The sequence below is a fragment of the Sceloporus occidentalis genome, unplaced genomic scaffold (genome assembly GCF_023333645.1).
Source record: "Sceloporus occidentalis isolate IW3139 unplaced genomic scaffold, rSceOcc1.0.p SCAF_1, whole genome shotgun sequence".
NCBI classification, from domain to species: domain Eukaryota; kingdom Metazoa; phylum Chordata; class Lepidosauria; order Squamata; family Phrynosomatidae; genus Sceloporus; species Sceloporus occidentalis.
The window spans coordinates 1,189,300-1,217,210 of record NW_028316981.1 but is presented as its reverse complement, the minus strand read 5'-3'; the positions used below and the strand labels follow the sequence as shown (position 1 = coordinate 1,217,210).

The 27,911-nt window shown below is 48.9% G+C and overlaps 1 protein-coding gene across 1 annotated transcript; it reads right to left on the bottom strand.

The window, feature by feature from the left end:
- LOC149320321 (uncharacterized) lies at positions 1–27,782 on the bottom strand. The gene is made up of 7 exons (XM_089501276.1): positions 27,713–27,782; positions 26,745–26,889; positions 22,630–23,149; positions 8,289–8,415; positions 7,617–7,687; positions 6,034–6,160; positions 1–2,791 (listed from the first exon to the last, which is right to left on the bottom strand). The coding sequence occupies exons 3-7, from the start codon at positions 23,044–23,046 to the stop codon at positions 1,788–1,790; spliced, it is 1,746 nt and encodes a 581-aa protein (XP_089357402.1). The 5' UTR covers positions 23,047–23,149; positions 26,745–26,889; positions 27,713–27,782; the 3' UTR covers positions 1–1,787.
- Positions 27,783–27,911: the final 129 nt, after the last annotated feature.

The window sequence follows — 27,911 nt, the reverse complement described above, 5'->3', positions numbered from 1 at the left end:
GCTCCCTCTGAGGCCGAGATGACAGTTGAGGAGGGAGGGGCCTCTTCCTTCAGGCAGTCCCTGATGTTGCTGGGTCTGCCTGATCGCTCCCTCTGAGGCTGAGATGACAGTTGAGGATCAGAATAGAGTCTGAGAGCCCAAGGTCAGAGAGTATATCAACCAGAAGACAGTGATCAATGGTGTCAAAGGCTGCAGACAAATCAAGAAGGATGAGAATAAAAGCCATTAGCCTTGGCCTGTAAAAGGTCATTCAAGATCTTAGTGAGAGCTGTCTCTGTGGAATGCCTTGGACGGAAACCAGACTGAAAGGGATCAAGGATGGAGTTGGCTTCAAGAAACTCAAGACAGCGAGAATAAACAACCTATCCCAAAACTTTAGAAAGAAAGGGAAGAAGAGAAATCGGACGATAGCTAGACAAAGAGGAGGGGTCAAGAGAAGGTTTTTTCAGAATTGGGGAAATGAGAGCATGTTTGAAGTCCGAAGGGAAGGAGCCTGTAGAGAGAGAGAGATTGAAGATATGGAGAAGCGAGGGCAGAAAGGAGGGAGCTATAGAAATTAGAAGACGAGTAGGAATTGGATCAAGAGAACAGGTTGCAGGTTTGCAAGAGTTCAGAAGTGTACAGAGTTCATCCAAAGAAGCAGGAGGAAACACAGAATTTTTTTTAGGCGAGGGCGATAGAAGATTATGAGCAGAAGAAGAATCAGGAGGGACTATCTCAGAGCAAATGGTGGTAATCTTTGAGATGAAATAATTAGCAAAATCATTAGGAGAGGGACAGGAGGAGAGGGAGGTTTAAGCAAAGTGTTGAAGGTAGAGAACAAACGCTGCGGGCGCCTCTCATTGGCAGAGATCAATGATTTGTAATAATTCTGTTTTGCCATAGACAGGGCACGTGAGAAGGAAGAAAGAACAAATTTGAAATGGATAAAATCAGCCCATTGTTTGGGCTTCTGAAGGCATTTCTCTTCAATTGCGTTGTGTGCAATATAATACAATGTTTACACACTCCTCTTCCAATCAACTACACTAGGGTCTGCTCCAACCAACTCCACCAGCTCCAAACTAACCCACAACTACTCACCTCTTGGTCCACTTATATGGATGGTGTACCTGAGTCATCACTCTGTGCCTCATAGCATGATGCAACTTTGCAGCAACTTTTCATCATGCCTTGTGCTCCTGACTCAGCAGTTTGTGGCTGTCTCATAGAATACGCGTCAGTACAGTACACCATACACTGAAAGCCGTGCCAGAAAAGCCCCTGGCATGCCCCAGAAGTAATGGGGTGTGTGCTGCCGGACCATCATGCACCGCAAGTGTGAGCCCCATTACTTCCAATGTTGGGGACATCAACATAGAGGTTCTTGCTAATAAATTAGGTCTGATTGGAGCTGAAAGCTTCAGGAATTTTATCCACTATGTTTCATGGTTTGGGTATTGGAAAGGTGTGAAATTTCAGGAAAATTTTTTCCTGCAGTCCTGTGGTCTGTATGGTTTGTCTCCTGTATGGATTCCCTCATATTTGAAAGGTGTGAATTTTGAAGAAAATATTTCACATACTGTATAACAGGTGAATGATTTCACTCCTCTGTGGATTCTTCAACGCTTCAAAATATGCCAGGTTTGAGGAAAGCATTTCCCACACTTCTCACATTTTTATGGTTTCTCTCCTATGTGGACTCTCTGATGCATCACAAGCCCTGACCTCTGAACAAAACCATTGCCACACTGGTGACATATAAATGGTTCCTCTCCTGTGTGAACTCTCTTGTACATCACAAGAGCTTACTGGTGAACAAAATCTTTTTCACATTCCAGACATGTATATGATTTCTCTCCTGTGTGGACTCTCTGATGTCTCACAAGATCCGACTTCTGAGCAAAACCTTTCCCACATTGCTGGCATGTGTATGGTTTCTCTCCTGTGTGCACTCTCTGATGTCTCAAAAGGTGTGACATATTACCAAAACCTTTCCCACACTGCTGGCATGTGTATGGTTTCTCTCCTGTGTGCACTCTCTGATGTCTCAAAAGGTGTGACATATTACCAAAACCTTTCCCACACTGCTGGCATGTGTATGGTTTCTCTCCTGTGTGCACTCTCTGATGCTTCACAAGACCTGACATCTGAGAAAAACTTTTCCCACATTGCTGGCATGTGTATGGTTTCTCTTCTGTGTGCACACTCTGATGCCTCACAAGATTTGACTTCTGAGCAAAACTTTTCCCACACTGCTGGCACGTGTATGGTTTCTCTCCTTTATGGACTCTCTGATGGTACACAAGACCTGACTGATGAGCAAAACCTTTCCCACACTGCTGGCATGTGTATGGTTTCTCTCCAGTGTGCACTCTCTGATGCTTCACAAGATCTGACTTGTAAGCAAAACCTTTCCCACACTGCTGGCATGTGTATGGTTTCTCTCCTGTGTTGACTCTCTGATGCTTCACAAGATGTGACTCCTGAACAAAACCTTTCCCACACTTCCAGCATTTGTGTGGTTTCTTTACTGTGTGGGCTTCTTGATAGGTTACGCTGTACAATTTAGAACCAAAACCTTTCACACATGAAATTTTACACCTGAAGTGTTTCTTTAGGGAATGAGGCCTCTTGCAAGGCACAAATGCCATATTTTGAGGAAAACATTTCCCAGATGCATTTTGTTTGTAGGGCTTCTCTCTGATGTAACTTTCCTCTTCTGATGGTTGAGCTTGCTTAGTAAGTTCAAGTTTTTGCCTAGAACTCTTCCCATACTTAGCACATACATAGGGTTTTCTCCAGTCTTCTGCTGTGAAGGAGAAAATAATAACTGTGTAAAAAAGCATTTCAAAGTATGGAAAGCAGATTAAATAATAATAATAATAATAAAAATAATAAAATTTTATTTATATACCGCTTTTCCATTGATCAAAGCGGTTTAATAACATATACAACTTACAATATTAAAAACATGAATATATTAAAAACCCCAATATACAAAATAACAATAAACAATAAAGACAAATGAATCATCAGAATAAAAGAAGACTAGCTATGCTGCCTCTTACAGCATAAATCCAGATTATCGGATAGCCCATACCTTCCCACAAGACCTTTCTTGAGTCTTACAAGCTTCAGGGAAGGCTCTCTCCACCTTCCAGCAGATTTTGACCATAGAGTCATGCTGGAGGACTTCTAGATTCTTAGAGAGGCAACCTCTGAAGGTCTTCCAGCATGAATCTAGGGTCAACTTCCAGCAGAAGTATCAATGGACGTACACTATAAATCAAATAAATAAATAAAACTCTCTCTTCGTTGACCTTTTAAGCTCCACCTGAATACATTTTCATTCTTTCATAATATTTTAAGATGTTTAGGATTTTACATGCTGACACCCATCTATTGTTTTAGCTTTGTTTGAAGCCTTATACCAGTTTTATTTCACCTGAAACAAAAATATAACAGTATCTATCATGACAGGCCAAGGGAACTGCTCAATATGTCTGAAGAGAAGGACTTGGGGGCAAGCACCTGGCTCCCTGGACTGTTGCTTTCCTCTCTTGTTTGAGGCCTTTCCAGAGACATCTGCTCTCAGAGGAATGGAGCAAGACTACTGAGAATGGAAGATTTGTGAGAAAAGTCTGAGGGAGGGAAGCTTCCTCTCTTGAGCTGAGATTGAACTTGAGTCCAGCGGTGCCTAGTGCTCAATAAAGATGGATTATATTGTACTGTGCAGACCATCTGACGCAGGTATTCTGTGGGCAATACACAGCCACCCAGCCTGGTTTTGCTGCCAGGTTTTCAAAACAGTAATAAGGGACAGAGGAAATTCATGACATGCATGGTTGACAATTGCTCTACCTAAATGCCAAATGAAATTATTGATTTCAGTTACCATAGGCCCTTTATAGACAGGTCTGAAAGGCCAGCCTTGGGGCAGAGTTGGGAGACAGCGTTCTGATGACGCATGCCTGACTCTGCCCACTAGGGCGCTCTGACACCCTGCACCGCTCCACACAGTGTATGTCATAGCACGCCTCTGGCACTGCATCCATACAATGCAGTGCTGAAGGGTCACCATACAGCCGTATCTCTGTGGCTATGGTTCCCTTTTGACAATGCAAAAACATTGGGCGCAAAAAAGAACGGATAAGGGGCACAGCCTGAGGTTGTCGTGGCCCTGATCTGGTGCAAAAAGGAGCAGTCTGTAAAACCCCTTAACCCATTACCAGATCAGCAGTAAGCACCGGTGTGAGAGCATGGTGTTTCAGCACTGCATGCCCCAATGCTGGCCTCATGCTACACGCCTAACCACACGCTGGATTCCAGATGCATCAGTGCTGGATTGGGGCTGCAGTGTGCTGTTGCCACAGACCCAATCTGGCATTGAAAGGGGCAGCAGGAAGCCACCCCTTTCCAGCCATCTGCCCAGACCCTGAGTCAAGTATTTTTCTAAACATTAATATGTGGTTCACACATAAAGTACATGATGCACACATTTCTGTCTTTAGAAAGGGTCCACATCCCAAAATACAGGAATTGTGGGCATCATCAGGGGACACTCCAAAAGCAGCCCTAAGGGCACATTACAGTAGTCCAAACTGGATGTAACTAAGGCATGTACCGCCGAGGCCAGATTTAGCATTTCAAGGAATGGGAGCTGCTGGCACACAAATTTTAAATATGCAAAAGACTCCTGGTCATTCCAGACATCTGGGCCTTCAGGTTCAAAGATGAGTCCAGGAACAGTCCCAAACTGTGAACTTGTGTCTTCAGGGGGACTGTAGCCCAATCTAACACAGGCTAAATCCCTATTCCCCGATGGACAGTGGAACACACTCCCTTGGAGTGGAGTCTCCTTCCCTGGAGGTCTTTAAACAGAGGCTTGATGGCCATCTGTCGGGGATGCTTTAATTGAGATTTCCTGCATGGCAGGGGGTTGGACTGGATGGCCCTTGTGGTCTCTTCCAACTCTATGATTCTATGATCTGCCTTCCAAGTGACCAAGAACAAGTCTGTCTTGTCTGGATGTTTACACTTAAGAAGAGATCTAGGACTTAAATCCTGGAAGCCAGGTGGAGAGCATCTGGATAAAAATTAGAGGGGAAAGAAGCAACAGTGGAACATACTGCCTCCGAGTGTGATGGAGTCTCGTCCTTTTCAGGTTTTAAACAGAAACACAATTCAGAGTGCTGCTTTTGACTTATAAAGCCCTACACGGCTTACGTCCACACTATTTGAGAGACCATATCTCTCCATACAAGCCTGTTAGAGCCCTAAGATCCTCCAGGGAATGCTTTCTCTTAGCCTCAGCACCATTCAAGGCTCACTTGGTGAGGACACGAGAAAGCCTTTGCGGTGGCTGCTCCTACTCTTTGGAATACCCTTCTGTGGGACGCTAAACTGGCCCCTTCCCTCCTTGCATTTCAACAGCATTTTTAGTGAAGCAAGCTTTTAAACATATAGTCAGACCTCCATATTCATGAGTATGACACTCGCAATTCTGATTATTTGCAAGGTCAAGGCAGCCTGTGTATATACTTCTCCTCCTCCTCCCTCCCAGTCTTCAGAGGAAAAAGCCCAGAAGGGAGAAGCCAAAAAAAGGTGAACATGCCAATCCAACCCCTCTTCCAGTGGGAACAGCTTCCTTCCTAAGGCATCTACCCGACAGGGAAAGGGTCGGAGGGGAATCGATCCTCCTCACCCTTTACCTGGTGGGATAGGTGTGTTGAGAAGACATCCTTAGTAATATTCGTATTTGTCATCTGCTCTTCAATGTTGGAGAGCTCCTCCATCAGTGTCACCCTGCCACACGCACTATTGCTACTGCCCACTAGTTGTTGGGATATTTCATCTGCTTCTTCAGCAAAAGCCTATCTTAGGAGACCCTACTACCAGCCACATTCCGTCAGCATAGCTTCTTGCCTCACAGAAGCATGCAATTCCACCACATTTTAAAATGGAAATGATCAACAAGGGAACAAGAGAGCCTTACTAAGACAGCTTTTAAAGACAGAAGACATAATCATCTAGGGAAAAAGAGAGCCTTACCAAGAGAATCCATGATCTGAGAGATCTCTGCCATGATCTGCCAGTGCAGGGCTCTCTGGTCTGGATCCAGAAGGGCCCACTCCTCCAGGGAGAAAGACACGGCGACCTCCTCAAAAGTCAACAGGCTCTAAAGACAGAAGAAAAAAGTTCTTGCTCACTCCGGACAAGATGGCTGCTGGCTGTGGCAATTAGAACAAAGCAGTCTCACCAGTTGAAATGGCTCCAAAGACAGCTGAGATGAGATGGATACTTCTGCCAGCATCAGCATGAACATCGTAAACAAAGTCTGACAAACACAGGAACCTGAGCCATGACATATTCTACCCCTTCAGTAAAAGGAGACTGCCTTTAAGGAAACATTAGGCAACTGCAGATGGGGTGGGCAGCTCAAACATGGGCATTTCAGCATGCCAGGAGGGAGGATGCTGGGTCACTTCCAAGTGACATGTTGGCCCACTTTCAGTTGGTGTTTTTGGTTTATTTTTCTGTTTTGGGGGGAGGGTTGTGGAATTTTAGGCCATATCCTCCAACTGTCCCAATTTGTCAGCCACGATGCCAATTAATTCTCTTTTGTCTACTTTTTCAGCAGATTCTATATAACTGCTGGCATACTCAAGGAGGATTTAGAGTACAGGAGAGAAAGTGACCTAGGAAAAGTATTGTGAGGAGTTCTCCTTTAATTTTTTTTCTTTTCACTTTTTTCCTTATCAAGCTTATGGGGACTTTTGCTCAGAGGAAGTGAGACAGGGACCTGTCTCCAGAAGGAGCTAGTAGCCAGGAGCTCTCTATAAGCCCAGTTGACTGAGCTTGCTTACAGCTTGGGGACAAAGGCCAAGCCAACAGGGATTTTTTATGCTGGTGTTTAACAGGGGAAGCCCACAGTCTTGTTTCAGTGCCTCCTTGAGACTTCTCAGTATGGACACTGAGGGACCGGCTGCAGTCACCTGCAACACTTGTGGGATGTTTGTCTTCTTGCCTATGGATGTGGAAACATCGCCTGCACCCAGTGCAAGTTGGTAACCCTGTTGGAAGAGAAATCCAGCAGCTGGAAGCCCAGGTATCTACACTCCAGCATCTTAGGGAGCAAGAGATTTTCCTGGACAGAACGGCCCGTAAGGTCTTGGATGGGAAACACACAAGAAGACGTTGCTGGGGAGGAGGTCACTTCACATACACAGGAGGTAGATAGCTGGAGGAATGTCACACACAGAAGTAGGGAAACAACTACAAGTACACACATCCAAAGGTCGAAGTACAGATAATTAACCAGCCATGCTGCATTCTTCCCACCTGTTTGTGATTCCCAAAGTGGTCCACATGGACCCCCAGGGGTCCATGGGAGACTCGACGGGGTCTACGGGGGTCTAATCTTCACATTTTTTGAAGAGTTTTGGGAATATGGTAGAAATGTAGCAGCAGGGGGTCCACCGAAACCAGTAAAATTTTGAAAGTGGTCTACGAGGAAAAAAAAGTTTGGGAACCAAAGTACTTGTATGGTTCCAGGTGTCAATTGAATAGGCCAGGGTCAGTTGAATAGTCCAGGTGTAAGTTAAAATGTCCATACAAAATGGCAGATGGCTTACCTGATCTGGTTCTGGTTCACCACAAAGAGAGAGAGGTGGCTGAGTCTTTGTTGCTGGGATCATTTCAGCCTCTGTGGGAGAAACAAAGGCAGATGAGGGGAGTTCAGTCACATCTGTTGCTGTTAGGAGTAGCGTTCTTAAAGACTCACTAAAAAGTACAGGCACACCTCAGTTAATAAAGCTTCTGACAAGCAAGCTCCTTTTTACAACGTCATATTGTACCGCCTTGACCCATTTTTTCATTGTCATCTGCACAGCTGAAACTATTTTTGCAACATATCCATTAGAAGGATGGTGAAAAAGAGCTGTAAACCACAAAGCCCAGTGACCCTGCATGCACAACTCTACTTCCACAATCATGAGCTGAACAAGGATGTTCCATATCAGACCAAAAAGTCCAATAGCTTCCACTGGGGAAATTAGAGCCAGCATGCTGTAGTAGTTGCAGCACGTGGCTACAGCTTGGGGGACCAAGGTTTGAATCCCTTCTCTGCCATGGAAACCCCTGGGTGACCTTGGGCAAGCCAGTCTCTCAACCTCACGGGAAGGCAAAGGGAAACCTCCTCTAAACAAATCTGGCCAAGAATACCCTGTGAAGCTATAGGTTGCCATAAGCTGGAAACTAATTTAAGACACAAAACAACAACAAGAACAACAAAGAGGCATCCTTACCTTTCAGGGGCCCCTCTCCTTCACACTCCTCCTTCACTGCCCTCCATCTGGGACTCTGCCTGGGATCTAATGGAGCCTTCTCTGCCACAGGGAATTCAGAGTGAACTTCCAAGAAGAGGTTTTCGGCCTGAAACAGCAGTCAGGATTCAAGACTTGGATGAGAAAATGGCAAAGACTTGGAAGAGGTTTGGGCTTGCGTGGGGTAAGACTTCCAACCACCACTAACCCAGTAAAAAGCCAGTATAGCATAGGTCTAACTTGAAAATGTCATACAAAATAAGAGCTCAAAAAGGTGGGATTCAGAATGGCACTTGTATTATTACTTGGTATACATTTATTGTATGTGCTCGAATACAAACTATTCCATGGAGCCCACAGCAAGAACATCTGTAAAACCCTGCTTTGACTTACAATAGCAGTTTACGCATGCATTCATATATATGTGTGTTTGTGTCTGTGTGTAAAGAAGAACTGAAATAGACATATGGAGAAACAAACATGAAAACCTACTGCTACTGTATAGATATACCCACCTATAAACTCTGTGGGCACAACACTAATGTTAATAATTTGTTATGTTGGCATTGGAATAAAAATAACATGATGAAACTCAGCAACGGTAAAATGTTTCACCCCTTAGAGGTGAAAACTGGCTACTAGCCAGAGTACGGGGAAACCCATTCTGCTCCTGAACACATCATGGGTGCAAGTCAGGTTCATATAATCAAATACAATCAGCACAAACCTCTTCTAGATAAGTGATAGCCGGAACATGAAGTATCAGTCCGGCCAGAGAGAGGAGAAGGAGAGGAGCTGCTTGGCAGCCATTTTGAGACCGTGTGCTTGAGACCGTGTGCTCGTTGCTGAAGGGGAGGAGCTTCTGTGAGTCACATCTGTGAGTCACAAGGGGGCGGAGCTAGCAGACTAGCTTTATATACCAACTTTCAGAGCCTTCCAGAACAGTCCGGCCAGAGAGAGGAGAAGGAGAGGAGCTGCTTGGCAGCCATTTTGAGACCGTGTGCTCGAGACCGTGTGCTCATTGCTGAAGGGGAGGAGCTTCTGTGAGTCACATCTGTGAGTCACAAGGGGGCGGAGCTAGCAGACTAGCTTTATATACCAACTTTCAGAGCCTTCCAGAACAGTCCGGCCAGAGAGAGGAGAAGGAGAGGAGCTGCTTGGCAGCCATTTTGAGACCGTGTGCTTGAGACCGTGTGCTCATTGCTGAAGGGGCGGAGCTTCTGTGAGTCACATCTGTGAGTCACAAGGGGGCGGAGCTAGCAGACTAGCTTTATATACCAGCTTCCAGAGCCTTCCAGAACAGACCGGCCAGAGAGAGGAGAAGGAGAGGAGCTGCTTGGCAGCCATTTTGAGACCGTGTGCTTGAGACCGTGTGCTCGTTGCTGAAGGGGCGGAGCTTCTGTGAGTCACATTTTCATTTTCTTTAACTCAACAACTCTGCTCAAGTGGCATCGGGTTAGAATCAGATATTGAAACAGAACCTTCCCTTTAAGTGTAAGATAGCAGCCAGTACTTACCTTTAAAGAAGTATTCCCAGTAGATTGACTGTTATATTTATTACTAAAGACTTTGCAGTATGGACAACGAGGGATCTGCCGCAGTCACCTGCAACTCTTGTGGGATGTTTCTCTTCTTGCCTACAGAAGTGGAGAACTTCACATGCACCAAGTGCAAGTTGGTAGCACTCTTGGAGGAGAAAGTGCAGCAGCTGGAGTCCAGAGTAGCTACACTTCAGCAGATTAGGGAACAAGAGGATTTCCTGGACACAATAGAACTAACCATCTTAGATGAGTATCACGCAGAGGAAGATGCTAGGGTGGAAGAGGTCACTTGCCAAACAGAGGAGGCAGACAGCTGGAGGAATGTCACAAAGAGAAGTAAGCCAAGAAGGAATTGTTCGGGGAGCTTGCAGCTAGAGAATCGATTCGAAGCTCTTTCCCTTATCAAGGAGGATGAAGAAGAGCAGCATGGACAGACTTCAGGGACAGAGCAGGGGAGCCTGAGAGTCCCACCCGAGGAAACAGTTGCTGCTAAGCCTCGGAGGAGGCGTGTGGTCGTAGTGGGGGACTCCTTGCTGAGGGGTACAGAAGCAGTGATTTGTAGGCCTGACAAGATGTCTCGAGAGGTGTGTTGTCTTCCAGGTGCAAAGATCCGTGATGTGACAGAGAGGCTGACAAGACTGGTCAAGCCTACTGACCAATACCCCTTCCTTTTGGTCCACGTGGGAACTAATGATACTGCAAGACACAGCATTCAGAACATAAAAGGGATTACGAGGCGCTTGGTAGGAAGCTGAAAGGAATGGATGTACAGGTTGTCATCTCGTCTCTTCTGCCAGTTGAAAGGCATGGTCCAGGAAGGGAGAGGAAAATAGCAGATGTGAACAACTGGCTTTGCAGATGGTGCCGCCGAGAAGGATTTGGATTCTTCGATCATGGGCTGCGGTTCCATGAGGAGGGACTTCTTGCAACAGACGGGTTGCATCTCACGCCAGTTGGAAGAAATGTTTTTGCCAACAGTCTCAAGAACTTGATCAGGAGAGCTTTAAACTGAGTTCCAAGGGGAAGGGAGACAATATTAAGGAAGGCGAAAGGGATGGCGAAAATAGTCAAACTGACATAGAGGAAACAAGGCAAACAGTGCAAGGACCCAGCAGTGGGAGGCAAAAAAACTTGCACAGGCAGCAAGTAAAAGGGAACCATGGTCTGCGATGTCTCTACACTAATGCACAGAGCATGGGAAATAAGCAAGATGAACTCGAACTCCTAGTACAACAAAGCAAATATGATATAATAGGCATCACTGAAACCTGGTGGGATGAGTCTCATGATTGGAATGTGGAAATAGAGGGGTATAACCTTATTAAGAGAAATAGGCCAAACAGGAAAGGAGGAGGAATAGCACTATATGTCAGAGATATTTACACCAGTGAAGAGATCCTGGACATCAATCCTGGAAGCCAGGTGGAGAGCATCTGGATAAGAATCAAAGGGGAGGGAAACAACAAGGGTGTTACGGTGGGAGTCTACTACAGACCCCCAAATCAGACTGAGGAATTGGATGATATCTTTCTAGAACAGATGACCACACAGTCAGAAAAGAGAGATGTAGTAGTGATGGGCGATTTCAACTATCCTGATATTTGCTGGAAGTCAAACTCAGCAAAATCCTCAAGGTCTAGCAAATTCCTCACTTGCCTGGAAGACAATTTCATGGTCCAAAAGGTGGAAGAGGCAACAAGGGGGTCAGCTATTTTAGATCTGATCCTAACCAACAAGGATGACTTGGTTAATGAGGTGCAAGTGGTGGGATCATTAGGTGGAAGAGACCATGTTCTCCTGGAGTTTGTAATACAGTGGAAAGGAGAAGCCAGGCAGAGTCAGACACGCATCCTAGACTTTAGGAGAGCGGATTTCAGTAAACTTAGAGAAGTATTGAGGGCGATTCCATGGTCAGAAATACTAAAAGATAAAGGAGTTCAGGACGGATGGGACTTTCTCAAAAGGGAGATACTGAAGGCACAATTTCAAACAGTTCCATTGAGAAAGAAAAACGGGAGGTGTCTCAAGAAACCAGGATGGATGACTAAGGAACTTTCAACCGAGCTAAGTTTGAAACGGAACATGTATAAGAAATGGAAAAAAGGGGAAATCACGAAAAAGCAATTCAAAGAAATAGCAGGCATGTGTAGGGGTAAAGTCAGAAAAGCTAAAGTGCAGAATGAACTCAGGCTTGCTAGAGAGGTTAAGAACAATAAAAAGGGCTTTTTTGGATATGTCCGCAGCAAGAGGAAGAAGAAGGAAACGGTAGGGCCACTGCGTGGAGAAGATGGCAAAATGCTAACAGGAGATAGAGAAAAGGCAGAATTACTCAACACCTTCTTTGCCTCAGTCTTCTCAGAAAAGGAAAAGGGTGCTCAACCTGAGGATAATGGAGCAGAGGACAGAATAGGGGAATTTCAGCACAGAATAAGTAAAGAGATAGTAGAGGAACACCTTGTTAATCTAAATGAATTTAAGTCTCCGGGACCAGATGAACTCCATCCAAGGGTATTAAAAGAACTGGCAAAAGTAATATCGGAGCCATTGGCAATCATATTTGAAAACTCCTGGAGAACAGGAGCGATCCCAGCAGACTGGCGAAGGGCAAACGTTGTCCCCATCTTCAAAAAGGGGAAAAAAGAGGATCCCAACAATTATCGTCCAGTTAGTCTGACATCAGTTCTAGGAAAGATTCTGGAGCAGATCATTAAACAGAGAGTCTGTGAACATCTAGAAGGCAATGCCATAATCACAAAAAGTCAACATGGGTTTCAGAGAAACAAGTCATGCCAGACAAATCTAATCTCTTTCTTTGATAAAATTACCAGCTTGGTAGATGAAGGGAATGCTGTGGATATAGTATATCTTGATTTCAGTAAGGCCTTTGACAAGGTTTCCCATGACATTCTTGCAAACAAGCTTGTAAAATGTGGGCTAGACAAAGGAACTGTTAAATGGATCTGTAATTGGTTGACTGGCCAAACCCAAAGGGTGCTCAACAATGGCTCCTTTTCATCCTGGAGAGAAGTGACCAGTGGGGTCCCACAGGGCTCTGTCCTGGGCCCAGTGCTATTCAACATCTTTATCAATGACCTGGATGACAGAATTGGGAGCATACTTATCAAATTTGCAGATGACACCAAATTAGGGGGAATAGCTAATACCCCAGAGGACAGGATCAAGATTCAAAATGACCTGAATAGACTAGAAAGCTGGGCCAAGGCTAACAAAATGAAATTCAACACAGAGAAAGGTAAGGTATTGCACTTGGGGCGGAAAAACAAAATGCACAGATATAGGATGGGTGACACCTGGCTGAATGAAACTACGTGTGAAAGGGATCTAGGAGTCCAAGTAGACCACAAGTTGAACATGAGTGAACAGTGTGATGCGGCAGCTAAAAAGGCCAATGCTATTTTAGGCTGCATCAATAGAAGTATAGTGTCTAGATCAAGAGAAGTAATAGTGCCACTGTATTCTGCTTTGGTCAGGCCCCACCTAGAATATTGTGTCCAGTTCTGGGAGCCACAATTCAGAAAGGACATTGAGAAACTGGAGCGTGTCCAAAGGAGGGCCACAAAAATGGTAAAGGGTCTGGAAACCATGCCCTATGAGGAACGACTTAGGGAGCTGGGGATGTTTAGCCTGGAGAAAAGAAGGTTAAGAGGTGATATGATAGCCCTGTTTAAATATTTGAAAGGATGTCATATTGAGGAGGGAGCAAGCTTGTTTTCTGCTGCTCCAGAGAACAGGACCCGGAGCAATGGATGCAAGCTACAGGAAAAGAGATTCCACCTGAACATTAGGAGGAACTTCCTGACAGTAAGGGCTGTTCGACAGTGGAATGCACTTCCTCGGAAGGTGATAGAGTCTCCTTCCTTAGAGGTCTTTAAACAGAGGCTGGATGGTCATCTGTCAGGGATGCTTTAATTTGGATTTCCTGCATGGCAGGGGGTTGGACTGGATGGCCCTAGTGGTCTCTTCCAACTCTACGATTCTATGATTCTATGATTCCCAATCATGAAATTGTTCCATTCCACACTTGCAATTAACAAAATAAATTACTATTAATTTAGTTTATAAGAGTGTAAAGCATTAGATACTTGCTTGTGACTTACCCTAAATATTTAAATCATAATAATAAACCTGGCACACAGGGAGCACACATCTGGTTTTAATACAGAAAGGAACATTGGTTCTTACCTGCTATATGTCCATTTCCATTGGAGAAGGTTCAATCATCCTTAGAATTAGTTGGTTGCTCCTCCCATGAGGTCCTAGAGGCAGGGACATAATTAAAATAACAGAAGGACCCCCCCACCTTCTCCTGGGCGGGGCAACCCAGGAAGTCCAGTTGTTATCCAGCCTAAGAAAGTATCAGGCTGAGGCCAGGAAAAAATTGTTAATAAGAACCCATCATACCTGTGATCATCTGAGCAGTGAGCTCTTGTAACTGAAGTATTGGCGAAGGAGGCAGCACACAACTCCCGGCGTCTCCCAGCAGCACCTCGGGTGGGAAGGAGGATCGAACCTTCTCCGCTGGAAATGGACGTACATCAGGTAAGAACCAATGTTCCTTTTCCCAGCGGAGAAGGTGAGATCCTCCTTAGAATTAGGATTTACCATGCCCTCCATTAATCAGGGTGTGTGTGCTGCGAAGGGGGAGACGGTGGAAGGACGCGATGAAGCACCCTCCTGCCAAACGCATATTCAGCCGACTGGTAGAGGCCGACTGGTAGAGGTCAAGCTTGTAGTGCCTGACGAAAGTAGAGGGTGTCTTCCAAGTTACGGCCCTGCAGATCTCGGTCAGGGGGGCTCTCATAGCCCAGGCTGCTGAGGTGGCCGTGCTCCTGGTTGAGTGAGCGAGCACTCCTTCAGGTGCCGCAAGGCCCAGAGTCTTGTAGCAGGCCACAATGCGCTCTATGATTCATCTAGCCAGCGTCGAAGGAGACACCTTTCTTCCTTTCCTCGCTAGGCTGTAAGAGATGAAGAGGACTTCCAAGGATCTGAATGGTCTCGTCCTCTTGAGGTATATCTTGATTGATCTGCGGACATCAAGGGTGTGCCAGATCCTCTCTAGCTCAGTCGCCGGGCGTTGGCAAAAGGATGGCAAGATGATGTCTTGGGATGTGTGGAATGCCGAATTGACCTTGGATATGAAAGTGGGGTCTGTGCGTAACAGGATGGAGTCAGGTCTGAAGATACAGAGGTCATCTCAAAACGATAAGACACCGAGCTTGGATACTCTGTGGGCTGAGGTGATGGCGGTCAAGAAAAGCACTTTCCATGACAGGTACTTGAGGGATGCCTCCTTGAGCGGCTAGAAGGGGTGAATTGTGAGAGCCTTGAGCACAGTGTGTAGGTCCCATGACGGAAATCTGTGGCATGTCAGAGGGGCCATGTTAGTGATCCCCTTGAGGAGCCTCCTCAGATGTGGGTTGGAGGAGACTGCTGCCATCTGCCTTTTAAGAGTGTTGGGCTGTAGGCCCTGGTCGATGCCATCATGCAAGAAGAGCATCTGTGGCGAATATCCGTATTGTTAGAGCATCTGTCACTCAGCCTTCAGGCATGAAATTGAAGCCAAGCTGGATCGGGGTGGAACACTTGGCCCTGAGAGAGAAGGTCTTGCCGGACTGGAAGCTCCAGGGTCGCTGTAGCCATGGAGATGATCTCGGAGTGCCAGGCTCTGTGGGGCCACGCTGGGGCCACCAGGATCACTTCTGCCCTCTCCCTTTTGATCTTGCTCATGACCTTGTTCAGGAGAGAGAATGGTGAGAAGGCACAGAGAAGGGTCCTCAGCCAAGAGAAATTTAGGGCGTCTATGTCTATCGCTCCCTAAGTCTGATATCTGGAGACAAAGTGCATTGTCTTGGCATTTAATGGAGAGGCAAAGAGATCTATCTCCAGCTGGCCCAGATGACAGACGATCATGTCGAACACTTTGGGGTGAAGGCTCGATTCGCCCTGATGGATGTACGTTCTGCTCAGCCAGTCCGCTGTCAAGTTGAGTTCTCCCTGGAGGTGTTTCGCTTCTAGGGATAACAGGTTGGTCTCCGCCCATTCTAGAAGGCGCACCTCTTCCATCAGGGATCGAGACCTCATCCCACTTTGGCAGTTGATGTGGGCCTTCGCGGTGACATTGTCGGTCCTGATCAGGACTGCTCTGCCTCGAACCAGATGTGCAAAGTTGTGCAGAGCCAGCCTGACCGCCCTTAGCTCCAGCCAGTTGATGCTGTGTTGTTGTTTGAAGGGGTCCCATGTGCCCTGAGCCAGGAAGGATCCGCAGTGTGCACCCCAGCTTCTCAGGCTCGCATCGGTGATAATGAATCTGTTGTGGCTTCCAGACGGGGGAGCCCTTGAGTTTGGTGGCCGAGGTCCACCAGTCGAGGGAGCGAAGGACAGTTGTTGGGATTGTGAAGGCAATCTTGGACTTCTGAATGATGGCATCCTGGTGTGGGAGAAGGAGCCATTGTAGAGGTCTTGAATGGAAACGTGCCCAGGGTAGGCAATCCATAGCTGAGATCATGAGGCCCTGGAGATGCGCCAAGGTGGAGAGATTGACGGCCTTGGTGTCCAGGACCAGTTGGGACCTCTGCTGGAGGGAGGAGATTCTTTCATGGGAAAGGGAGACAGTACCTTGAGCAGTATCGATTATCGCTCTGAGGTATTGAATAGGGCTGGAGAAAGAGCACTCTTCTCCAGGCTGATGATGAAGCCGTGTTGTTGCAGGGAGAGTAAGATCTTGGCAACGTGGCGGCGGCCTTGGCGGAGTGAGGCAGTACAAAGAAGAAGGTTGTCCAAGTAAGGATAAATGTGGATGTGGGAGCTTCTCCAGTGAGCCACCAGCGCAACCATGATCTTGATGAAGATCCTGGGTGCCAAAGACAGCCCGAAGGGGAGCGCCCTGTATTGGTAATGCTGGCCGGCGTAGGCAAAGCGGAGGCATCTGCGGTGGAGCGTGTGGACCGGCACATGGAAGTAAGCGTGTTGCAGGTCCAAAGATGCCAGATAATCGTGTGGTTGGAGAGCCAGGATCGTAGGGTCTCCATATGCAATCTTTTCTTTTTGACAAACTTGTTTAGGCCCCTGAGATTGAGGATGGCCCGCCAAGAGCCATTCTTTTTGGGGACTAGGAACAAGGTGGAATAGGTCCCTGTGTTTCTCTGGTGAGGGGGAACCGGCTCGATGGCATGGAGATCTAGTAGTTCTTGAATTGCCCCCAGGAGGAGATGATGCTTCTCTGGGTTCTTGGACTTGGGAGATAGAATGAACTTGTCCTGAGGTCTGAAAAGGAATTCTGATATCCATGTCTCAGGGTGTCCAGGACCCACTGGTCAGATGTCGATCTCTCCCAAGTCTGTAGGAACCCCTGAAGCCTGTCCTCCACTGGAGGTGACCCGTCACGCCTGTTGGTTCCTCCGCTGTCCCTTGGAGGCGGCAGAAGTGTTGGAGCCCTTCTGTGGGAATCTGGCTTGCTGCTTCTGCTTGAAGTTGTCCCAACGCTGTCTGGACTGTCTGTTGTCTCTGGACTGATAGGGAGTGGTAGTGGAGGAGTAGGAGGGCTTGGAGGAACAAAAGGACTGCCGCTTGGATCTGGAATGTCTTCTGTCATCTGACTTTTTGTCCATGGGCAAAGCCTTTTTCTTGTCCTTGTCCTCCACCAGGACTGGGTTGAGAGAGTTGCCGAAAAACTGAGAGCCAAGGTATGGTTTGAAGGCCAAGTTCTGCTTGGACTTCTGGTCAATGCTCCAGTTCTTGAGCCATAGTTGGTGACGCACCACCAACGTAGCTGCCTGGGCCCTGGCGCATTGCTGGAGGGTGTCCAGTGTGCCATCAGCGGTATAGGCAGAAGCCTTGGCTATCTTGTTGAGTGAAGTACGGAATCTCCTTTAAAGCTGGTGGTGGCACAGGGAAGAGGTCACCTGCCAGACGAGGCAAGTTGGAGTCAAGAGTGGGAGGCTGTTCTGAAGGGAGCTCTAGGCCAAGGGTCTTGGCCATCTTCCTCAGCAACATGGGAAAGTCGTCAAGTTTGAAAAGTCTGACAGAGGGGACAGCGCTGTTGGCGTCCACCCCCTCATCCTCCAAGCACTTGGCTGGATGGAGGTGGTTGGGGTCCCGCAGGCCATCTTGATGTTGGCGGTTGTGGGTGCGGCCAGATTTGTCCAGGACTGGACCTCTCCCGGGTGTGTGGGGAGCTTCAGATAGTTACTGGGCTAGCAGTCTCTGGGGTGGGTCTGCTGCCGGGGGAGGTTGGGGCCCTCCTGCCTGTGGGGAGGGGGGGTAGTGGCTCCCCTGGGCCAGGCTGCATAGGGAGCCGCTCTGGTGGCAGCGTGAGAGGCTTCTGCCCCCATTGAAACCGCTGGTGGCCACCAGCATCACCGCAGCAGTCACTGCTATGTCACGGCAATTCAACCGTGCCACAAACCCTGTTGTTGCTCCTGTGCAATGCCAGATCGATCAACAACAAGTCCCACATCCTCCACGATCTGCTGGAGGACCAAAGTTGCGATCTGGCTTGCATTACCGAGACCTGGCTTGGGCTTGAAGGGGATGCTGTGTGGGCCCAGGCCCTGCCTGCCGGGTTCTCGGTGAAGGACCAGCCCAGGTTAGGTGGGCGGGGGTGTGTGTGGCCTTGATACATAGGAACACCGTGTCCCTCACCAGGAACCACATCCGACAGACGTCCTATATCGAGTGTATTTACCTGACCCTAAAAGCGAGGGACAGTCTAGGGATTCTGTTGGTGTATCGGCCACCCCATGCGCTAACGGACTCCCTTAACGAGCTGACACAGCTGGTCGCTGAACTGATGCTGGAGACGCCCAGGCTACTTGTCCTAGGCGACTTCAATATCTCCCTCACGGCCAGCTATGTTCCACCCGGTGCAGCTCGCGAATTCATGGATACCATGGCGGCCATGGGCCTGTCCCAGCTGATTTCGGGTCCCACGCATTGTGCGGGTAATACTCTTGATTTGGTCTTCTGTTCGGGTGCGGAAAATCCGTGGGTGGAAATAACAAATATTTCCCCCCTGCCATGGACGGATCACTTCCTGGTAGAGGCAAAAATCAAGGTCGCTACCCAGATCCCTCCCGGGGGTGGTGGACCTATTAGGATGGTCCACCCTCGAAGGCTGATGGAACCCAAAAGGTTCCAGGAAGCCCTAGAGGGACACATGGTTGGAAGTGACGGCGACTCTGTTGATGCCCTGACTAGTATTTGGAATACTGGTCTCTCGAGGGCTATACACAGCATCGCTCCCAAGCGCCCTCTCAGACCCGCTTCCAAACGTAAGCCCTGGTATACGGAAGATCTCCGGGCAAGGAAGCGGGAACTGCGACGGCTAGAGTACCGTTGGCGGAAACACCTTCACTTAGACGACAAGACTCTCCTAGACCAACTGTTAGAGGACTACGGAGAGACGATACGAGCAGCTAAGAATTCGTTCTATGGTGCTCGTATCGCGTCCGCGGAGTCGCGTCCAGCAGAGTTGTTCAGGGTAGTCAGGGAGCTAACTCAGCTCCCTCCTGCCCCGAACCAGATCCTGGAACCTTCTAAGGCCTGCTGCGACCAATTTAATAACTTCTTCGCGGATAAAACTTCTCGGATAAGCGAAGGTCTTAACGCCGACATTCAAGCAGAACCTAGGGTAGAGGCATCCAGAGCCTCCGTGGACTTTGTTAAACTGGATCGGTTTGAGTTGGTAAGTACCGATGATGTGGACAAGATCCTCGGAAGTGTTCGGAAGACGACCTGCTCTCTCGATCCCTGTCCCTCGTGGCTAGCGGCCCAGGGGGGACCGGCTGTGACTTTACTGTTACGCTGGATTATTAATACATCTTTGAGGGAAGGGCAATTTCCATCTGTTCTTAAATTGGCCATTGTAAAACCTTTATTAAAAAAGCCCTCCCTCGACCCCCTGGTACATAATAATTATTGGCCAGTTTCACTGCTGCCATTCTTGGGGAAGGTGATCGAGAGGGCGGTTGCAATCCAGCTTCAGGCGGTCTTGGATGAAACGGATTATCTGGACCCATTTCAAACTGGCTTTCGGGTGGGTTACGGGGTTGAGACGGCCATGGTCGCCTTGGTCGATGATCTCCGTCTGGGCATCGACAGGGGAAGCGTGTCCCTGTTGGTGCTCTTGGACATCTCAGCGGCTTTCGATACCATAGACCATGGTATCCTTCTGGGGCGCCTGGCAGAGGTGGGAATCGGGGGCACTGCGCTCCAGTGGTTCTGGTCCTACCTCTCTGGGAGGTCCCAGATGGTGCAGCTGGGAGACGTGTGCTCCGATGAGAGGGCCCTTAAAACTAGGGTCCCTCAAGGAGCCATTCTGTCTCCCATGCTATTTAACATTTACATGAAACCGCTGGGAGAGATCATCCGGAGACATGGGGCGCGGGGTTATCAGTACGCTGATGACACCCAAATAATCTTCTCTATGTCTCCGACTGATGCAGTGACTGAGGATGGCATCTCTCCTCTCGTGGCCTGTCTGGAGTCGGTAATGGGCTGGATGAGGGAAAACCGACTCAAGCTGAATCCAGAGAAAACGGAGGTACTTGTGATAGGTTCCCCTGGCCCAGGATTGGCGGTGGTTCCACCTGTCCTGAACGGGGTCACGCTCCCTGTGAAGGACTCCGTGCGCAGTCTGGGGGTGCTTCTTGACTCGTCCCTTCACCTGACTGCTCAGGTGAATGCGGCGGTCAAGAGCACCTGTCATCAGCTTCGGCTTATTCGCCAGCTGCGCCCATACCTGGCCCAGAGGGACCTTGAAACTGTGGTACATGCTCTGGTAACCTCGAGACTGGATTTCTGCAACGCACTCTACATGGGGCAACCCTTATACCAAACCCGAAAGCTACAAATGGTACAAAACATGGCAGCCAGGCTGGTCACTGGTACCTCCAGGGCCAGCCACATCACACCGGTGTTAAAAGATCTGCATTGGCTGCCGATTCGCTTCCGGGCACAATATAAGGTGTTGGTGATGACCTATAAAGCCCTAAATGGCTTGGGCCCAGGATACCTGAAGGACTGCCTCTCCCCATACATTCCGTCCCGCACCCTCAGAACATCTGGGCAGCAGTTACTTAGGGTCCCCGGGGCTAGGCTTGTCTCCACCACTAGGAAGACATTTTCCATCGCCGCCCCGGCCCTCTGGAATACGCTGCCCATAGAGCTCCGCTCGGCCACCTCCCTGGCCCAATTTAAAAGGGATCTAAAGACCTTCCTTTTCTGTATTGCATTCCCCGACTAAAGTCCAATGGGCCTCCTTCCTCTTCACTGGCAAGGGGATTGGCTAATTCAGGGCTTTTCTGTTTTTTTATTGAACTTGTGATGGTTGTATTTTTATGTATTGATGTGTTTTTATTATTGTTCTTAACCTGTTGTTAACCGCCCTGATCTGTTGGAAGGGCGGTATATAAATAAAAAGTTTATTATTTATTATTTATTAAAATGGTGGCTGCCATAGGGACAACCAGATGGCAGCCCCCATCCGGGCATTCAAAAGGCCGGAACCCCTGCATGGAGTCCGGCCCCCTCATGGCCTTCAAGATGGCAGCCGCCATGAACCCAGCCAAGATGGCAGCCGCCATCGGATGAGGCAAGATGGTGCCCGCCATCCACGTGGTCAGGGAGGCGCGCACCACCTCGGGACTCAAGCCGGCGCGCTGCTTCCACATAGCCAAGAGGTTGGTCTACAACCACAGGGGTTGCGAAGAAGCGGTGTCCCTCCTGGAGGCCACGTAGGTCCACGGCTCTGGAACGCGGCTGAGGGGGGAGGCTCCGCATGCAGGGCAGCTCTCGGGGGGACTCGGACCACAGTGGCTGTGTGGGGGCCCTGTCTTGCTTAGCATGGCCCTGTGAGTCTCCAGGGCCTGTGGGGAGGAGAGCATAACAGTGGTCTCTTGGGTCTCCTTTGTCCAGCATGGTCATGGGGCTCCAAGGGCCCTCCACATCCTTCCCCCCTCCCTGGAGAGTGCCCCGATGGTCATACACATGGGGGACCTCTCGAGCTAGGAAGGCACTGAAAGTGGCAGCCCACTCCAGTGGGAGGTGGGATCTTGCCTGGGGAGAGGCAGAAGGGGCCCCAGTACTCATGGTGACTGGAGGGGCCTGCGTTGATCTGTCCAGGGGCACTTCACCGGACCCAAACCCAAAATGGGTTGGGCGAGGGTGTGGAGCCTCGGCAGCTGAGAGGGGAGATTCCCCCGCTGGCTGATCTCCCTTGGGCTGCTCCAATCCCAGTTGGGAGGCCAGCTGCACATCCACTAGAGTTGGAGCGAGTGGCAGGGGTGAGGAGCCCACAGCTGCAGAAGGTTTCTTCATAGCAAAGAAGTTAAAAAGAATCCAAAAGGAAAAAAGTCTAAAGGAAAAAAGTTTTAAAAGGTGAGGTCGTTCTGAGGAATGAAGAAAATCCACATCCTGCTAGGAGCAAGGCAGGAAAAAAAATGGACTTCCTGGGTCACCACTCCCAGGAGGAGGCAGGGGGGTCCTTTTGTTATTTTAATTACGTCCCTGCCTCTAGGAGCTCATGGGAGGAGCAACTAACCAATTCTAAGGAGGATTTCATCTTCTCTGCTGGGAAATCACTGTTTTCAGATGCTTCAGGGACTGAGATTCCACTTCATCAAAAGGCCGGTCCTCCCCACACTTCTCCCTGGAACACCAGATTTCAGCCTTGATAGGGTGAAGTGTGGAGTCCTCGAAGACTCAAAAAAGGAAGCCCAGATCCAAATCCTGCTCACCTTGGCCCCAGGAAGAAATGCTCTCACCTGCTGTTCTTTCTCCTTCTTCTCTGCCTCTGCTCGACTCAGGAGGAAACCTTCTGCCAGAGCCACCGCCTGCGAACAGGTATCTGGTCCACATTCCCTGATCCAGTTCCCCATCTCTGGGGGCAAGATGCTCAGGAACTGCTCCAAGATCACCAGGTCCAGGATCTCATTTTTTGTGTGTCGCTCTGGCTTCAGCCACTGACGGCAGAGATGGTGGAGTCGGCTGCAAACCTCTCGGGGTCCCTCTCCCTCCTTGTAGGAGAACTGTCTGAAGCCCTGGCATTGCGTCTCTGAGCTGGCAAGCTCCTCTCTCATAGATCCCTGCATTGTCCTCTCCCAGATTCCCCCACTGCTCTCAGCACTGAGGTCATTGTGGCCTTTTCTTCCTTCAGGACCAACCGATTTTGGTTCCTCCATCTATGTTTTTTTAAATCAAATGAAGCCACAAAGAAGATCAAAGTTATTACTCCACCATCCATCTGAGAGCAAAGATGTCCCTAAGATGCTCTGCTGCAACAGCCTGTAAAAACAATACATTTTATTATTACTGTTATTATCAATGTACATAATAATAATAATAATAATAACAACAACATTTATTTATGTTTCCCCGCCTCTCCCAGTGGATCGAAGCGGGGTTACAGATTAAAAAAGCACAAAGTGTTTACATAAAAATTCAATTAAAAGCAGCTAAAAACAATAAAATATACAACATCATACAGTAACAATAGCATCAACAAATAAGGTAGGGATCATACACAGACAGGGCAAGTCATTCATATCAGGGGGGTATTCATATCAGGTGGGGTATGCTCGGCTAAAAAGCTCAGTTTTAATCGCTTTTCTGAATGTTTCTAAGGACGTCGCCGACGGATCTCCTCAGGGAGAATGTTCCAAAGTCTCGGAGCTGATGTTGAAAAAGCTCTTTGCGAACCTTCTCCTGCCTGAGTCCCAACTGACTCCCCAACTGACCGTTCGGAATTTTCAAATGTTCCAGCCCACAGGCGACTGGCTGGCCCTCAGCTGCCTTTTGATTGGACAGCTGGGAGTGCTTCTCCGTTACAGGAAGCTCTGCCCCCCGGCACGTGGCCCCGCCCTGGAGGGTGGAAGCTCCACCCCCAGCACGTGGCCCTGCCCCGGAGGGTGGAAGCTCCACCCCCCGGCACGTGGCCCCGCCCCGGTGGGTTGAAGCTCCACCCCCGGCTTTGGCCCCCCAGTCGCCTGAGGGACAGCAACCCGGCCCCCGGCTCAAAAAGGTTGCCTACCCCTGATATAGGGAGATGCGGTCCCGTAAGTAACTTGAGCCCAAGCCATGCAGGGCTTTATAGGTAATAACCAACACCTTGTACTGTGCCCGGAAGCAGCTAGGGAGCCAGTGAAGATCTTTTAAGATAGGTGTAATATGGTCAAACCTTGATGAACCGGTGACCAATCTGGCTGCCATATTTTACACTAACTGAAGCTTCCGAACTTGATACAAGGGTAGCCCCATGTAAAGCGCATTACAGAAATCTAGACGAAAGGTTACCAGAGCGTGTACCACCATTTCAAGGTCCCTTCGGTCTAGGTAGGGTCGCAGTTGGCGTATCAACCGAAGTTGATAGCAAGCACTTCTGGCCGTCACATCTACTTGAGATGTCAATCGCAGGGACAAGTCCAGAAGTATTCCTAAACTGCGAACTTTGTCCTTCAGGGGAAGTGTGACCCCATCCAGGACAGGTTGACAAATTTCCTTCCTTAGGCCCAAGGAACCTTTCTCAAGTACTTCCATTTTCTCTGGATTCAGTCTGAGTTTTTTTTCTCTCATCCAGCCCATTACCGACTCCAGGCAGGCATTCAGAGGAGAGATGCCATCCTTAGTCACTGCATCAGTCGGAGACATAGAGAAACATATTTGGGTGTCATCAGCGTACTGATAATGCCGTGCCCCATGTCTCTGGATGATCTCTCCCAGCGGTTTCATGTAAATGTTGAACAGCATTTCGTGGCCTATCTGGAGTCGGTAATGGGCTGGATGAGGAAAAAACAACTCAGCCTGAATCCAGAGAAAACGGAGGTACTCGTGATAGGTTCCCCTGGCCCAGGAATGGCGGTGGTTCCACCTGTCCTGAACGGGGTCACGCTCCCTGTGAAGGACTCCGTGCGCAGTCTGGGGGTGCTTCTTGACTCGTCCCTTCACCTGACTGCTCAGGTGAATGCGACGGTCAAGAGCACCTGTCATCAGCTTCGGCTTATCCGCCAGCTGCATCCATACCTGGCCCAGAGAGACCTTGAAACTGTGGTACATGCTCTGGTAACCTCGAGACTGGATTTCTGCAACGCACTCTACATGGGGCAACCTTTATACCAAACCCGGAAGCTACAAATGGTACAAAACATGGCAGCCAGGCTGGTCACTGGTACCTCCAGGGCCAGCCACATTACACCGGTGTTGAAAGATCTGCATTGGCTGCCGATTCGCTTCCGGGCACAATATAAGGTGTTGGTGATGACCTATAAAGCCCTAAATGGCTTGGGCCCAGGATACCTGAAGGACCGCCTCTCCCCATACATTCCGTCCCGCACCCTCAGAACATCTGGGCAGCAGTTACTTAGGGTCCCCGGGGCTAGGCTTGTCTCCACCACTAGGAAGACATTTTCCATCGCCGCCCCAACCCTTTGGAATACGCTGCCCATAGAGCTCCGCTCGGCCACCTCCCTGGCCCAATTTAGGAAGGACTTAAAGACCTTCCTTTTTAGTGTTCCATTCCCCGATTAAAATCCAATGGGCCTCCTTCCTCTTCACTGGCAAGGAGATAGGCTAACTCAGGGCTTTTCTGTTTGTTATTGGATTTGTATTGCTGTTTTATTGTATTGTTTTTAACTATGCTGTTAACCGCCCTGATCTGTTGGAAGGGCGGTATATAAATAAAAATTTTATTTATTTTTTATTTAATTAGGCAAACTGGCAAATTGATACAGCTTTTGCTACTGTCTCTAAGGAATTCAGGGGTAGCCTACGGAAAGCAAAAAAAAAATGCATCCTTTTCTGGCATTCCGAGGTGAGGAATAAATTTTGTTGTTGTTGTTGTTGTTATTACCTGTGTATGAGGCATTCTGGGGTGCCAAGGGAGTGGGATACAGGCTACAGAGATGGCACTAGCTTTCATTTTGGGGTTGAAAACGGGGCCAAGGGCAGATCATAACCTACAACACTGACCCAAATGCCCACAACACACACACACCAGAGGTTTTTAAATTTGACAAGTGGTGCCTGGTCCTTTAAAAAAAAAGGAGGGGTGGAAAGCACACTTCTGATGCCCCTATCAGTGCTGGAAACGTCACCTATGACCATCGCAGAACTAACTTGGATTGACAGCCAGGCACCTTCACCTCAAACTCGAGTTCTCCCAGAGGGCATTCGTGTTAAAATGCCCCTGATTGGTAGTCAGCACTTGCTTCGGAGAGATTCGGGAGGGGCGCCCCGAATTTGACCAGTTCGTTCCAGAGCAATGCCTCCAGTGTGAATGAGGCCTTCGTCTTCCTTCTTACTATTGGGATATGCCCACTGAGAGACCCACTTCAGGTCACATCTGCCAGAGGTCAGCAATGGCATCCCTCACTCATTGCTCCTGGACTCCAAAACCAAGGAGACTTCCTTTATTTCTGGCATGTCATTTGGGGGAAGAGACAGAGGATGGGGAAACTTTGGCCTTTCTCCTCACTGGAATCTTCTGCCATTCTGTTAAATATAGTCTGCCACCTGCATTTGGACTCTGGCAATAGATAAATGGCTTTTCATCTTCCCAATTTTATTTTCCCCCAGATCTCTTTTCTTCCCTTTCCAGAAGGGGGACTGAGTGTGTCTGTTGCCTTCAAGACCACAGAGAGTCTTCTGGAGCCTCAAAGGCTAAGAGAGTTGGAGGAGCCTTTCCTCCCAGGAAAGCGGGTGAAGGATGGCAGCCTCAGGGCTGGAACTGGAATAGGGGAAAGGATCAGGGGAACATGAAGAACTCTTTCCTATGTTACAAGGAAGAATACTTTCCTATACAGTCACCCAAATGCTTGGAAGACTTATTTCCCCACTTTCCAGACCTTCCGACCTGAATCCTTCAGAGCAGATCAAAGAGACTCACCTCTTTCCTGACAGGGATGTTTCTGCCTTTTTGGACGGTCATAAGGTTAGTCTGTGGTCTTCATGGTCCCTCTATTGTGACTACCTCACTGGGTTGTTGTGAAGGTAAGAGGGTCAGGAACATTTGTGCCTCTCTGGTCTCCTTCCTAAAATCAGAGAGAATGTTTTAAAATCAGATTTATTTCCCTTGTGTTTATTTGCTTAAAACTAGTTTCAATAACCATTGCAACTCTAGCCATAGTTACAGAAAGAGGCTTTCTCTCCTAATGGACTGTTGGGTGCAAACAGTGGCTGAATTGCCCCATGGATTTCCAGAGGTCTTTTTAAAGGATGGATAAACATACGAAAACAACAAAACTGTGTTTCTGGAGGAGTGAAGGGGACGCAGGGGGGCCGGGCTTCCTTCCTTCCTCTCTTTCTCTCCTGGGGCCCTTTTCCATTCAGGGAGCCCAAAAGGGCCTCTCTCTCTGGGTCTCCTTGTGAGGAGGAGAGGCCCAAACCCACCCAGCAGCCCCAGGAAGAAAGGCTCCCCATGGGAACTGCCCTCTTCCACATTCCATGAGGGTCCTGGGGGAGAGGGAGGAGGAGGGGAGGCTGGGGATGCAGAGGAGCATTGCCAGGTCCTTTCCCTGGAGAGAAAGAGGGCAAAAGGGGGGCAGCCCCTCCTCCTCCCCCAGAAGCCAGGTCTCCATGGGCTCCCTTCATCATCCCCCCCATCATCCCCCTCTTCCCAGCCCCTCTCTCTTTCTGGGGAGCAGGGCTTCCCTCCTTCCTCCCTGAGAGCCTTCCCTCCATTCCCAGAAGGGACCCCCATCCGCTCTCCTCCTCCCAGCAGAGCCCTCCCTTCAAGGGCTGGGTCTCCCTTCATCCCAAAGTGCTCTCTCTCTCTCTCTCTCTCCAAGGACCCATGGCCCCTAAGACCCACAGAGGCCCCTGGGAGGCGGGGGCCCACTCCCTTCCCTTCCCTACCTTCCTTCCTCTCTCTCTGGGCTTCTCTCTCCCACTAACACCTGGCCTTTCCAAACACTTTTCCTGCCTCCGCTTCTCCTCCCTTCGAGGAGACTCTCTAGGAATCTGGGCCTCCGCTCTAACGCCGCTTTGGGGGACTGTCTAGGAATCCGCGTCTCGGTGCCTCGCCTCCTTGGCGGACTCCGCTCTCTGTTCTCTC